Source organism: Malaya genurostris, chromosome 2 (genome assembly GCF_030247185.1).
Source record: "Malaya genurostris strain Urasoe2022 chromosome 2, Malgen_1.1, whole genome shotgun sequence".
Classification (NCBI taxonomy): domain Eukaryota; kingdom Metazoa; phylum Arthropoda; class Insecta; order Diptera; family Culicidae; genus Malaya; species Malaya genurostris.
In genome coordinates, this window is record NC_080571.1 from 340,023,302 (window position 1) to 340,038,027 (window position 14,726).

Consider the following 14,726-nt stretch of genomic DNA (forward strand, 5'->3'; position numbering starts at 1 on the left):
TACAGACATTTGAAAAACTTTTATCTATCTGCAGGCAGAAAATGGCTGGAAAATTCCGAGGATTTTCCGAGTCTTATCGAAAATAGCTCTGAAGAATGAGTGTTCTTGTGATCTTTCACAATTATTTAAAAAATAATGCGATGACATGCCTATTTTTTAAATAAACCTTATGCAAAGATTACGTTCAGACACATTTTTGGAAAAGCTTTTCATGGAAAATCAATTAATTTCATATAACCGATGTCGTTGTATTTTGACGATTTGGAAGTACTAAATCACGACAAATGATATACAAATTATTTTGCAACGATGCTAATTCAATTTATAAACAGAATGATGTTAGTTTTGTAAAGTTTTCCACAGAACAAGATCAATTTTTCAATGAACTGAAGAAAATTCGCTTCAGTTTGAATGTGTGTAATAATTGTGAAAGATCACAAAAACGCTCATTTTTCTGAGCTATTTTTGATAAGACTCAGAAAATCCTCCGAATTTTTTAACCATCTTTGTCCTGCAGATAAATAAAAGTTTTTCAAATGTCTGTATGTTTTTGGTTTTGGCAAATTTTTCAAAATTTTCATCGAAAATTTCCTAAAACTTCCATGGTACTTGGACGATGGCCTTAATATCGTAGACAATGTGGCCGAAATTAATTGAAGGATTTTTTTTCAGTTGTCATTGTAAATAAAGTGAGCAGCAAATTTCTGCGAGGGCCTGGAGTCCTCTAGGAGATTGGTAGTATTCATTATCTTTCTCCGGACAATACCAGATGCCGTGTGGAATCCGGCAGAAAAAAAACTTCACCAAGTATAGATCCACTGCGTTCCATGTTGTAAAAGGTGACAATTGCAGGAGTTTCTTCTTCCCTTCAGTTATCCGATTTTTTAACGTATCACATCTGATTACTCTATTTTACTAAATAATATCTTCATTCACCTTATCAATATCCGAAAGCTTCGGAGCAAAGTTTTATTTGGTATTTTTCTTCTTTCATGTCATTGCTTGTCTTTCAAGATTATAAATTGAATTATAAAAATTAACTATTGCGCAGATTCGTTAAAATCACAATACTAATAACAGAGATATCACATATAGTCCTAAGTCGATCTACGCTCGGGCCTAACCGGCGCCGTTACTGATCAATGAGTTCTGAGGTTATCAGAAGATGTACATGAATTTCACCTAATTCCGATCAGTAACGAAGTAACAATCAGGAGTGGTCGCTCAAGCTCAAGCTAAATAAAGTAAGTAATTTTTCAGTCGGTGTTGAACAGTCGTTCGCTCTTGGAAATTTTTTCTGGCTACCTAGAATTTCAAGGCTACCTGAATCACTAACAGTCTTTTTAGAGACTAATAATTAGTCAGCCTTTCTCAAGGCTATACAAAGAGTGATATTTTAATATTATCAGACTTTTTCAAGACTGAGAAATTAATCAGCCTTTTTTAAGGCTTGCTATTCAAAGAATTATTCTTCGAACTAATCAGTCTTTGTTAAGACTACCACAAAATCAGTCTTTTTTCCAAACTAGGAGTCTAATCGAAGACTAATTTAGCCTAGTTAATTTAATTTAGAATTTCATTCATTTCAAAAATGCCTACACCCAACCGGAAAGGCAACAAGCCTAAGGTTAAAAATACCTCAATACGGAATAAATCACAATCCGTTATTCAACATTTTTCTAATAACATTCACGATCTTATAGAATCTGAATGTAAAAATAAAAGACAACGGACGGAATTCCCTTCCGTTGATCCTATGCCGTCTAACAATATTTACGAGATTCTTCTTGAATCCGATTGTAGCGACATAGAAGAAAATTCTTCAAAAATTCCCAAAATGGACGCTTGTCGTTCTGGGAAGAAACAACAATCCGTACCTCCAGTGACGGTTATGATTTCCGACTTCAAAGTATTCCGTACTGAGCTTTCTACTTTTCTTCCGGAAGTAAAAGACTCATTTCAAATCGGACGAAGAGGAGAATGTCGAGTCTTCGTTGATGGATTGGAAGATTACGAACGTCTTATCCGATATTTGTCCGAGAAACTTCATAAATTTTATTCATATGATATAAAATCAGACAGACCCTTCAAGGCTGTCTTGAAAGGCTTATCAAATGATCAAAGTACTGATGAAATTAAAAATGAACTAAAGGAATTGCTTGGTTTTGCCCCTTCCCATGTAATACCTATGAAAAAAAGAGCGAATGGTACTTCTAAACCACGCTCTGGAATTTCCAATGAACTTTACTTAATACACCTCAATCGAAGTGATGTAAACAATTTGAAAACTTTAGGAAAAGTACGTTTCGTTTCCCACATTAAAATTCATTGGGAACATTATAAACGGCATAATCGTATTGCAAACTTAATGCAATGTCGTCGTTGCCAAGGCTACGGCCATGGAACCAAAAATTGTCATATGGATATACGGTGTTTGAATTGTGTTAAATCACATTCGAAAGACGTTTGTGCAATGAATGAAACCACTGATAAATTTTCATGTTCAAATTGCGATGGAAAACATAAATCCAATTATTTGAAATGTCCTGTCAGGGAAAAAAAATTAAACGCTAGTTCGCTTAGACAACAAGTCAAATCAACGAACTTAAATTTACAGAACATACCTGAAAATCGACCTCGTCATCATCTTCTTCTAATCACAGTTACGCTTTGGTAACAGGTAGACTAATACCTCTTAATTCTTCTAATGTAAATAATCAAAACACAGGAACGCCTTCCAATTCATCTTCTAACGAACACAATTTATTAATAGGTAGACCGGCCAAATCATCTTCTTCTAATGGCAGTCTACCTACAAATATTCCTTCAATGCCATTCGCTTCTTTAAACGAAGTCGATTTAGGCGATATAGCTGAAAATAAATTGATCAACCTACAAGATCAACTTTTTCAAATGATCATCCGAATTAATTCGACTCCATCACTTTTTGAAGCATTTCAAATCTGATGGCAATTTGCAAATAATATTATAATGAATTTAAAATTTAACAGTGATGTTAAATAATTATTTAAATATTTTAAATTGGAATGTTCGATCTTTAAAATCGAGTGAAGATGAATTTTATAATTTTCTCAAAGTTCACAAAATTCATATTGCCATTGTGACAGAAACTTTTCTTAAACCAAATGTCAAATTGAAAAGTAATCCACATTATGTGGTTCATCGATTTGACAGGTTTACTGGAATGGGTGGTGGAGTTGCCTTTTTTGTCCAACGGCAAGTTAAACATCGAATTTTACCTTCTTTCAATACTAAAGTTATTGAAAGCTTGGGAATGGAAGTTGAAACCATTCATGGAATTTATCTCATCGCTGGAGCATATTTGCCATTCCAATGCACCGGCGAACAATTAAATTTCTTTAAAGGCGATTTGAAAAAACTCACAAGATATCGACCGAAATTTTTCGTAATAGGGAACTTAAATGCTCAGCATGTCCAGTGGAATTGTAGGCAAAATAACAGTAATGGTAAAATACTTCATAATCAACTCTCAGTTGGTTACTTCACAGTTCTTCATCCCAGTAATCCGACTTGTTTCTCTTCCGTGAAAAACCCCTCTACATTTGATTTGGTTCTAACAGATCAAAGTTACATTTGTACATGCTGACTTTGACTCAGATCATTTTCCTGTAACATTTAGACTTTCCAACGAAGCTATAATTAATCCAATTAGTTCTATATTCAACTATCATAGAGCTAATTGGTTGGATTGCAGATCTCACATTGAAAATCATGTGGATCATGAAACTATTTTAGGAAATTCTGTGGACATCGACACAGTAATTGATAATTTGAATCATTACATTATCGAAGCTAGAAATCTTTCAGTTCACAAAGCTCGAACTAAATGAAATTCTCCTATCATCGATGACAATCTTCAACTGCTCATTTGGTCGAAGAATATTCTTCGACGACAATATCAATGTTCTTGTGATACTGCTATGAAAAACATAGTTAAGGATTTATAAAAAGAAATTAAACATAGATTCGCTCTTTGGCGAAATGAAAGCATTTTTACCAGATTTAAATCTGAAAATGTCAAAGTGTCTACTGCATTTTTCCAAGCATCATTGCAGTATTCTGGTCAGAGCTCTGACTGGACATTGCAAACTCAATTATCACATGGCTACTATTCAACGTGCTGAGTATTATTCGTGTGATTTGTGTGAATGCGATTATGGTACTTCATATCATCTCATATGTAACTGTGCCGCATTAACGCAGCTACGTATCCGGGTTTTTGATTCTCCATACATGGTTGAGTCTGTGTATACGGAGCTAAAATTGAAGGATATTCTCTCGTTTCTCACCCAATGTGGTAAGGAGCTATAGTCAGAAGGATTCATCGTTCTTCCTGGAGTGAATGAATCCCTTCTGTATTCACCTTAAATAGGGTTTAGCAGATTGTTTGGCATCCTTTGGGGGGTACCGAATTCACTTCTGCTCTTACATACTGCGAGTCGTTCTGCATTCTTCCGGGAGTTCAGAATGGTGTCGCTTTTGTAAAATCTCTAAATCCTCTCGGGGGTTGGAGGTTTTGTAAACAGTGCATCGTTCATCAGAAAGAACGCACATAGTAACAAACCTAAATAAGTTTTACAGCAGACTGTTCGGAACCTCGTAGAGGTTCAGAATTTACTTCTGCTTCCACTAAATGTGATCCCAGCAGATTGTTCAGCATCCCTTAGGGGTGCAGAATTTACTTCTGCTTTTTTGTGTTTTTGTGTCGTCAATTTTCTCTATCCTCCTAGTCTAAATTTTGCCTTTTCCCTTCAATTCTTTCCTCTTATATATCGGTGAAATGATGCTAAAAACAAATTGATGGCAAGGCACAAATCTCCAAATATCAAGGGGAACGTGCCATTTGAGCCAATTTGTGCCTTTCCTGAACCTCAAATTTACATCTTAGTAATCAATGAATTTCATAGACAATGATTTTCAGTTACATATTCCAATGAAGGTGCAGAATATTCAGTCAATGAACATGAATATTTTTATCTCTCTAACATTTAACCTTGTGGTCATTCTCGCATGTGTGGGGTTGGGTGTCGAACCCAGAAAAAGTAATGGTATTAACCCATCACGCTTTGCGCTCCCTCTGCAAGTGAATTTTAATAGCAGTAAAATTATTCACGTACTTCTCGTGGATAGGCGTTAAGACGAACGCGACAGGCGTTAACTACTGTAGCTGCTACTAGTCATACGTGTTCAGGATTAGTAATTCGCCATAGTTAAAGAAAACGACCTAATGTGATCATATTGTTTTATTGTTTGCAATTAGATTCTAAAAACTCTTCTCGAACATAGGCGGCATAAAGCTGTGCAAACGTGACCCAGTTGACGTTATAACTTCTTTCGCTTGATCCAACAGATTAATCCATGTGAACTATCTGATTGTGTGTGCTGAGGGCACTCGAATGGCTGAAAGTAGCATAGCACTCCTCACATCGATAGGGCTTTTCTCCTGTGGAAAAGAATTTATTTGTTTTTAAGTACATACTGACAAAACTCATCTCATCTCATTACCTGTATGGGTACTTTCGTGCTCTCTTTTCAGACGTTTGGTGATGAATGTTTTGTCGCAATAATCACACTTGTAAGGTTTAATTCCTGGAAAAAAATAAGCATCGATCAGCCAGCTACCTTCAACCATGTACTTGAAATATTTACCCGTGTGAGACATTTCATGCCTCAACCTGTTGGTGCTGTCTGCGAAAGCAATTTCACAATATCTGTGCGGGATATGAAAAGTAAATTAGAATGCAATATCCAGAAGCACCAGTCTTCAACTTACCGGCACGGATACGGCTTTTCACCGGAGTGAACTCGCATGTGATAGACTAGTTTAGCTTTGGTTCGGAATGCCTTATTGCAAACCTCGCACTCGAACGGTAATTTTCCTTCATGCATTAGCATGTGCGTCTGCAGATTATGTTTCTGCATATACGACATGCCACAAATGTTACACATAAATTCTCTCGTTGCCGTGTGGCGCTTCATGTGTGCTTTCAATCGATCCGAACCGTAGTATGCTTTGGGACACAGTTCACACTTGAATATCTTCTCGTCACGGTGTTCCCGCTCATGCCGTTCCAGTTCGTTCTTGTTAGCAAACTTTTGACCGCATATCGAACAAACGAATCGCTTCGGAGCATAGACCCTTCGCTGATGAAATTTCAGCCTGTTTTTATTGGTAAATCGTTTGTAGCATACGGGACACTCGACCGGCCGCAGTTCTGCATTGACTAAATTGGACTGGACCTTGTTCGCTTTGTGATCGATGGCAGAATGCAAGAGCAGTTGTTCTTCATTTTCGAACTTTTGATTGCAACCTTGCGCGCAACAGATTCGAGCCGGCTTCTCCTGGACCTTCGCCGGAAGTAAATCCGTATCGGATGATTTAGACACCATCTCAGGGTGGTTGTGAGCATGTATCCGACGTTTCTGACATGCCAAAAAGCGAGAATTGCATAGCAAACAATCGTACACATGCTTCGTTTGAGTAAATTTCCTTTGGTGTAACTTCAAAGCGGAAACAGAACAGTATTGCCGATAGCAAAATTCACAGACGCGTTTTTCCGATTTGTTCGATATGGGATTCATGTTATGCTCAGTTTGTCCGTGTTCCTTAAGCTCTTCTTGAGTGTCGAATAGTTGTAAACAAGAGCAACAAAGAAATTTGTTGTCAACATCGACAACTTCGAATATGTTTTGCTCAATTTCATCGAGATCTTCATATTTATTTGCTTCGTCAACCTCATCATCGTTGCTCGGTTTTACTAGACGACGCTTCCCGCGAAACATACGATCTTTTATCGAGGATGTTTGTCGTTTTCTTTTAGGTTGAGTAAAATCAGCATCGGAACTCTCATTGTCAAAATTATCAGCATCAGAAGCATATTCGAAATCTTTATCTCTTTCTTCTTGACATGTCTCGAGATCTCTTTCGTCTTCTGTTATATATTTTTCTTCAATTATCTCATATTCTACTGATTCATCATCTCTTTCTCCTTCATTTTCCTCTTCTTGACTTTCTTCTTCCTTCCTTTCAGTTTCATCTACATAAACTACCTCTCCATCTGCTTCCAAAAAAATGTAATTTTCATCAGCTTCCTCGCATTTTATTGTCGTCGAAAATTCCTCGTTTTTTGTAGAATATTTCTGATAAAGTTCATCAGAATCCCCAAGCTCCTGTTTTAACAGTTCCCTCAGCTGGTGATCGGTTTTCCTTGCTTTGCCAACGAATGCAATAAAGTAGGTCAAATCATCGAAACAAACTCCACAAATGTGCTCCGGCAAGCCATCGTTTACGGAAATCTGAAAAAAAAGATTGAATATATTACATGCATTAAAAATCAATTTCGCCCGATAATCCCATATACAGGTGTGTTTACTATAGCCGCTAAAAAACAGAAGTGCCAGATTTGAAAATGGATTAACCTTGAAAATATTTACAAATCGAACACATCCTGATTCGAATCAAAATCCTTGAAAATGTTTTAAATAAATCAGGATAGATAAAATCCGGGACTTATTTCAATTGCAAAAATCAACACCACTTTATTTTAATGAAAGGAAACAAACACTAAACCAAACACGTCTGGCATCCTGGCTTGCAACTTACCTTGACGGCCGTACATTCGGAGAGAGCGTTCGCAATGAAGGCATCTTCTAGTTTGGAGAAAATCGGTATCATTCTTCGATGATTTTTCATACATACGCGACACACCGATTTTCCGTTCAGTTCAATTTTAAAACTAGCCATATTCTAGCGTTGTTTGGAGATATGCTTGAACCATAGAATGCAAGTTTTTTTCACAAAATTTGCAACTTTTAGCACAATAACAAACCTAACAACGAACTGTTATTGACAGAGATGCCAGATATTTTCATAGAAAATCTGTATTGCTTTGTATAAAAAATCTGTATTAATCTGTATTCACTAATAAAATGAAATTCTTACAACAAAATGATGCCAAAAGATGTTATTCCAATAAATTGTGGTTGTAGGATGGTAGATTCAATCAGTCATTGCCGCGCTTACAAGAATATATATTTTATCCACAACAAATGAATTGTAAATCCATATATTTATCTAGTTTGAAATTGTTGACTGCATAATTTAACATGGAATTTCAAAGCCCAATATTCAACGTCAAGTCGGGTCATGCAACTCTCAGTTTGACAGTAAAATTTCATGATGCCATTACTTCCTTGAATATCAGTTAAAATTGGTTTCAAATTATAATTTATATGGATTTCACAACAGATTTCCATATAATTTGTGATTTGTCCGTTGATTGTTAGACTTTTATCTCGTTCCTGGAATCAAACAATAGTTCAGACAAAAGTTTAATTTTTTATTTCCTACTTTTTGTGAGATCTGTATAAATCTGTATTAAATTGAGAAAATCTGTATGAAATCTGTACTCTGTATTAAATCTGTATGAGCATGTAAAAATCTGTATAATACAGATAAATCTGTATAAATGGCATCTCTGGTTATTGAAGGAGTTGACATTTGTCTCAATACATGCACGCTTTAAGGAAATTACTCAATTTCAAACACTTGTTACCAGAGATGCCATTTATACAGATTTATCTGAATTATAAAAATTTTTCCATACTTCTACAGGTTTTTATACAGAATACAGATTTTGTGCAGATTTCGTAATTTTTATACAGATTTCATAAAAAGTACGATTTTTTTTATTTGGTCTAAGCTATAGTTTAAGATTTAGTAATAGAGATGAGATAGAAGTTTCGTAACCAAAGAACAAAATTTGATTCAATGACTAAGTTGCGTTTATCAAGTTTATCAAAAACGATGGCGAATTGTTTTTTATTTGAAGTATTGACAGTTTACCTGTAGCGGACGGTATTAATTGTTTTGCTAGCATTTCGCACTGGGTTTTTCGCATGTTCATACTGTTTATGTGGAACCCATTTTTCAAACCATCTTAAACTTTTACCAAGGCTCTTAGACTATCAGAAATAGCTTGCCGGATGAAATTTAAATGTTCGGCCATAATTTATTTTATTTTTGTATCATTTTAATCTAATAATAATTGTAGCTCGTCATCTACATACATTTGTGGTCGATTTTAGAGTTCTTTGTCAATAACATAGAAATAACCTGTTTTGAAACATTGAAACCAGAGCTCACCAGCTTTGACAGTTGCAACAAGATCCCCATAAGTCTCAACAAGAACTGGGGACTTTTTTCATTTAATTGAATAGAACAATCATACCTTGCCACACAAATGCTTTATTTTGGCTCGAAATTCAACATGGTTAACACAAAATAAAAGCAAGTTTTTTTTCTCGAAATTCGTCAATCCTGCATGTACATACAAAAAATTAATTTTGAGACGAGTTAAATGAGAAGCATATATTTGTTGCGTTCAGCTTACGTATAAGTACTTTTTTACTGGTAAATCATTTTTTCAGAAAAACACTTTTCTGAAAATTTGTCCCTCCTAATAAATAATTTTCTGATGGTTGGCTTGATCTGTCAGGGAAAAGTTATACCTGCGGCAAACTGGTGAACAATTGGTCAGGAAATAGTATACGGGCGGTTTCCGTTGACGGAGAGCTGCAAAGAATTTAAGCACTCACCATTATTATTGCACTGATGAAAGCTGTAAAATTTGGCTGTTCCACTTTCTTGAGTCGCTCTCAGGCCCAAAATTTTAATTATTTGAACTATTCCACAACTTTTAACTAAAACTAACTTATAACTAGTTTATAGCAACTTAAACAGTGTCACTCGAGAACAAAATTTTTATCATTAACAAGGGGCCGCTATGCTATGTGGTAACTGGCGGTATAAATTTATTGTTGATCAAGGGGCAAATCACTCTAAACTTTGTCTGAGCTCAAACAAGTTTTACCGGGAGTAAAAAAGTTTAGCACGGATCTCGCTGGATTAGAATGGGATTAGAGAAGTTTAGCCGAGATCTGGAAAAGCATTATTTTGACATAAGAAGCTTTAAACGTGGGAGCAGAGATGCCAGATATTTTCATAGAAAATCTTTATTGCTTTGTATAAAAAATCTGTATTTATCTGTATTCACTAATGAAAGGAAATTTCGGAAATAAAATGATGATTAAAGATGTTATTCCATTTGATTCTTGTTATAGAATGGCAGATGCAAGGAGCATTCCTTTATATCATAAGTGCTTGCCGTACTGACAAGAACATTCAACGACGAAATTTAATTGTTTTTGTTATCAACCACAATTGAATTGTAAATCCATATACTTTTTTTGTTTGAAAATGATGATTTGGAATTAATACATGGAATTCAAACGCCCAATACGCAACGTCAAATCAGGTCATACAACTTTGCAGTCTGATAATAAAGTTTCATGACGCCATGACTTCCTTGAACATCAGTTCAAAATGGTTTCAAATTATGATGTAAATGTATTTCAGCGTTCATCATTAAACAGCTGCACGAAAAAAATTTCATTTTAATATGGGCAATCAAACACGCTTAGACGGAAAAGTTTCATTATTTCTTTCTAACTTTTTGTGGTAAATCTGTATTAAAATTGATAAATCTGTATAAAATCTGTACTCTGTATTAAATCTGTATGCGCATGTAAAAATAGGTATAATACAGATAAATCTGTATAAATGGCATCTCTGCGTGGGAGCTCGAATGACAGACACACTTCAAACAAGATTAGGCAAAAGTAGGTTGGATTAGTTTTAAATTACCCAAACTTATCTAGACTAGTTGGGAATAAATGAGATTAGAGAAGATTATTTTGGAATTACATGAGTTTATTAGTATGAGATTGTCTAGAGTTTAGAGTGATTTGCCCCTCGATGTTGATCGTAAAGCTGGTTTCAAAATTTTCTTGAATTTGGAGTTTTAACGCAGGTTTATGCTGAATCCTCCTTTGGTTTATAAACCTTATGAAGAATGGTCCACTTGGCAGGAACATGCTTTTATAAAGGTTTTCAGTAGGCTTTCGTGGAGTTCAAAGTTTTAATGCAAGATTTATTATGTAGCATTGAAGACAGCTACAAGTATTTACTAATATTAAAAATATTACTTGCATGAAAGTCTTATTTATATTCATTAGGTTTGTCATATGAATCATATGCAGAATATGATTCATAGAAATGATATGGAAACTTATAATCTTTATTTAATGTGTACGTCAAATCTGAATGGACGTTATCATAATGAAAGTTATAAAAATATCCCATATAATTTATATGGAAATCCGATGGAAGTCGTGAATCGTACTGCTTGAAGCTGAAGAAATAGTTGTGTCTCCGATATTCATCAACTACTCCAGACCATTTTTTTTTCAGGAAGTTCCGCATCTCAATGTAATTTTAAATCGCTGACAAGACAGCTCATCCAACTTTGTTCAAGGATATGCGTTAACGGACCATGAAATATTATCCATTATATACACATTTCATTACTCTATCTGTCTAGTAAGATTCATTTTTATTTTCAGTCTCGGGATCTCACTTCTCTTTCGCAAATATCATGAGGTGCTCCCTTATCGAACGGAATACTAGTAAAGCTTGAATCCTCAAAGAAAAGTAGTAGTTGGCGATTATCTGCTATTCGTATGAGCTCCATTGAAAGTTATATATATATATATATATATATATATATATATATATATATATATATATATATATATATATATATATATATATATATATATATATATATATATATATATATATATATATATATATATATATATATATATATATATATATATATATATATATATATATATATATATATATATATATATACATTTTATAAAACTAGTCATATAATATACATGAACCTATCTAAATAAAATCGAAGTGAATATAATATGCGCTTCATAAATTGTTCCAATGTATGTTGTGCGGATATCTAGTAATGGTTATAAGACGCGCCAATCAATTTGACTCAGACCGGAAATTTCATTCGTTATATGGAAATCCTGTAAAAATAACGTTAAGAAGAGTTTTATGTTTCATAAGATTATCTCATATATTTGACATGATGTTGAACACATCTTGTAACTATTATTGAAAATGCTAATAATGCAAAATCATTAGAATATCATATAATGTGAAAAAGAAAATTTAGCTCAGTGTGGAATCTTTCAGCAGAAGCGTATATAATATAATTCTGAAAAGTTTTTCCAAACATCGTCACTTCTGGTCGTCTTTTACCAGTTTCCAGCCAGTTTCAGTGCGCCAGTTTCAGTGCGTCTGGGAGACAATGTAGAGCATTCTAACGTTCCGATTTTTTGTTGTTGCGAAATGTCAAAGATGAAATGTCCTGCGTGATATGTACAAATTGGCCATTTTGAAAAAAAAATGTCTCATTCCCTTTGAGAATTATTCATTCTGGGAACTCTGCACGAAATTATTGAAACTGTCATTATTGTGCGGAACAAAACATCTAAAACCGAGACGATAGTTTGTTTTGCATTCATCGAAACCTGATGTATTTTCTCTAAAATACTCGACCATGGCTTCGTCAGTGAATATTGAAACTACCTGTCGTATCTGCATGCAAAGTACTATCGATGGAAGGTCGATTTTCGGTGATTTCGAAGATACAACAATTGCCTGCGTTGTGGAGGAGTGTACAGCCGTGAAGGTAAGTGACATTGATAATCATCGGTGGGGAGCGTGAGTCAAGATAGGCAGTATGATCGAATATGTCCTATGCAATGGAGCAATTGAATCTACGAAAATTCTTTTCAGATATTCAAAGATGAATCTCTTCCACATAAAATATGCAACCAATGTTTCGAGGAACTGTCGTGTTATGTTAATTTTATTAAGAAAGCAAGACAAGCCGACAAAACACTGAGAAAGCAGTTGAAAACAACTTTCGGCAATGACAACATGGAACTAGCTATTGTACTGACCGATATTTTTAAGCAAGACTTCAAATCGGAAAGAGTAGAATCGGACAGTGATCATTTCGAACCAGCAGCAGATGCCGATACAAATACAGATAATTCATTCTACATGATGGTCGAGCTGGGCAGTTCGCCGCAGAAAGAACGTAAGAAACGGGGTCGTAAAGCGCAACCAAAACCCGAACCGGAACCAGATATCTTGGATGAAATAGAGCAACGTACCTTCGAACGAGTAGCTATACCGCAAGGGGATTTTGTATGCTGCGGGTGTTTCCAAAATTTTGCTACTTTGGATGATCTGCAACAGCACGGTGCCACTGCTCACAGTAAGAATCGTCCGGTCAATACCATCAAAGAGCACGTTTGTAAAATTTGCTTTCGACGCTATTTCACTCAAAAAGCCATCGCAGAGCATCGAGATAAAATTCAACGTATGATTGTTTATGAATGTAAAGTTTGTCAGATGCGATACACCCAACCGAACAAAAGACGAGTACACGCCCATAATCACGACAAGAATGATAAGATTCTATCGGAAGAAGCGAGAGCTGCACTTGGTAAGCTGTGTTGTGCGATTGGTTGCAACGACTCATTTTCCACGGATGAATTGCTCATTCAGCATGCTCAAATAGCACATAAGTTCAATGCGATTGAGGCACAGATGAAATACAGTCCGGAACGTCCGATTGGGTGTGACATTTGCCATAAACATTTCCCGACCGAACAAGCACTCGAGCACCATCGAATTCGAAAGTATCTGCCCAGAAAGCACCAGTGTTCGATGTGTGGTGAAAAGTTTATGTCCCCCGGTTCTCTTGTTCACCACGAACTGATCCATCAGAACGAGAGAAATGTTGAGTGTCAGATTTGTCCGAAACGGTTCTACACCATGAAACAGTTGAAGGACCATTTGAGAAAGCACCTGGCGCCATCGAAGTTCATCTGCGCTCGCTGTGGGAAGGCATTCAAACAAAGGAACTCGCTGAACGCTCACATGTTGGCCCACGACGGGAAGCTACCGTATGTGTGCGAGGTGTGCAACAAGGCATTCCGGGTGAAAAACAAACTGCAATACCATATGCGGACACACACGGGGGAAAGACCTTACCCGTGCCGGTAAGTTGAGAGCTGTTGAGGCTGTCAACGGTTTTTTTTATTGTTGAATTATTGTACTTTTTTTCGTTATCGTAGATACTGCGAAGCGGCGTTCGCAGAGTCCACCAATAGAATGCGGCATGAATTGATACATTTTAAGGAAAAAAATCGACAGTAACAGCGATCAGAGTCATGGGCGGGAAGGCATTTGTAACGTTGAAGTTAGAAAGAAAGCTTGAATTCCCGACTAGCAATAGCATAATATTAAACTTCTAAGATCTAAGATGAGAGCTTCTAGCTAAATCATCATTTTTTATTTTCGTTTGTTTTCTATTTGTTTTCTTTCGACGTACTGTAATTAGTAAGAAAATAAAAACAAACTGAGGGTTTGTTCCTCGACATTTTGTTTGACTTAAAAAATCCATCCAACCTTATTGCGGTGCTAACATGCGATAAGGGCATAACGTAAAATAGGCCCTAAATTGAATCATACATGCGAAGAGAATGTGGTTCACTCGCACCAACTTCTTTAACCACAAGCACACATTCAATTTCTGTCTATTCGGACACTGAGAAGTGAGTTTACCTGTTTGTGCGTTGTTCGCCGCCTGCATCCCCAGTGTGGACATGAAACTTACACGCTGGTGTATAACTCTAGTGAAATGTATTCACTGCCGCAAGCAAATGATAAAATTGAATCA

At 35.7% G+C, this 14,726-nt stretch overlaps 2 protein-coding genes across 2 annotated transcripts; one reads left to right on the forward strand and one right to left on the reverse strand.

The window, feature by feature from the left end:
- Nucleotides 1-5,270: 5,270 nt before the first annotated feature.
- Nucleotides 5,271-7,894, reverse strand: LOC131431779 (zinc finger protein ZFP2-like). Its single transcript, XM_058597658.1, has 5 exons — nt 7,646-7,894; nt 5,816-7,338; nt 5,692-5,753; nt 5,548-5,631; nt 5,271-5,485 (listed from the first exon to the last, which is right to left on the reverse strand). The coding sequence occupies exons 1-5, from the start codon at nt 7,784-7,786 to the stop codon at nt 5,394-5,396; spliced, it is 1,902 nt and encodes a 633-aa protein (XP_058453641.1). The 5' UTR covers nt 7,787-7,894; the 3' UTR covers nt 5,271-5,393.
- Nucleotides 7,895-12,380: 4,486 nt separating this feature from the next.
- LOC131431781 (zinc finger protein OZF-like) lies at nt 12,381-14,404 on the forward strand. The gene is made up of 3 exons (XM_058597661.1): nt 12,381-12,662; nt 12,770-14,046; nt 14,122-14,404. The coding sequence occupies exons 1-3, from the start codon at nt 12,531-12,533 to the stop codon at nt 14,201-14,203; spliced, it is 1,491 nt and encodes a 496-aa protein (XP_058453644.1). The 5' UTR covers nt 12,381-12,530; the 3' UTR covers nt 14,204-14,404.
- The last annotated feature ends 322 nt before the right edge of the window (nt 14,405-14,726 follow it).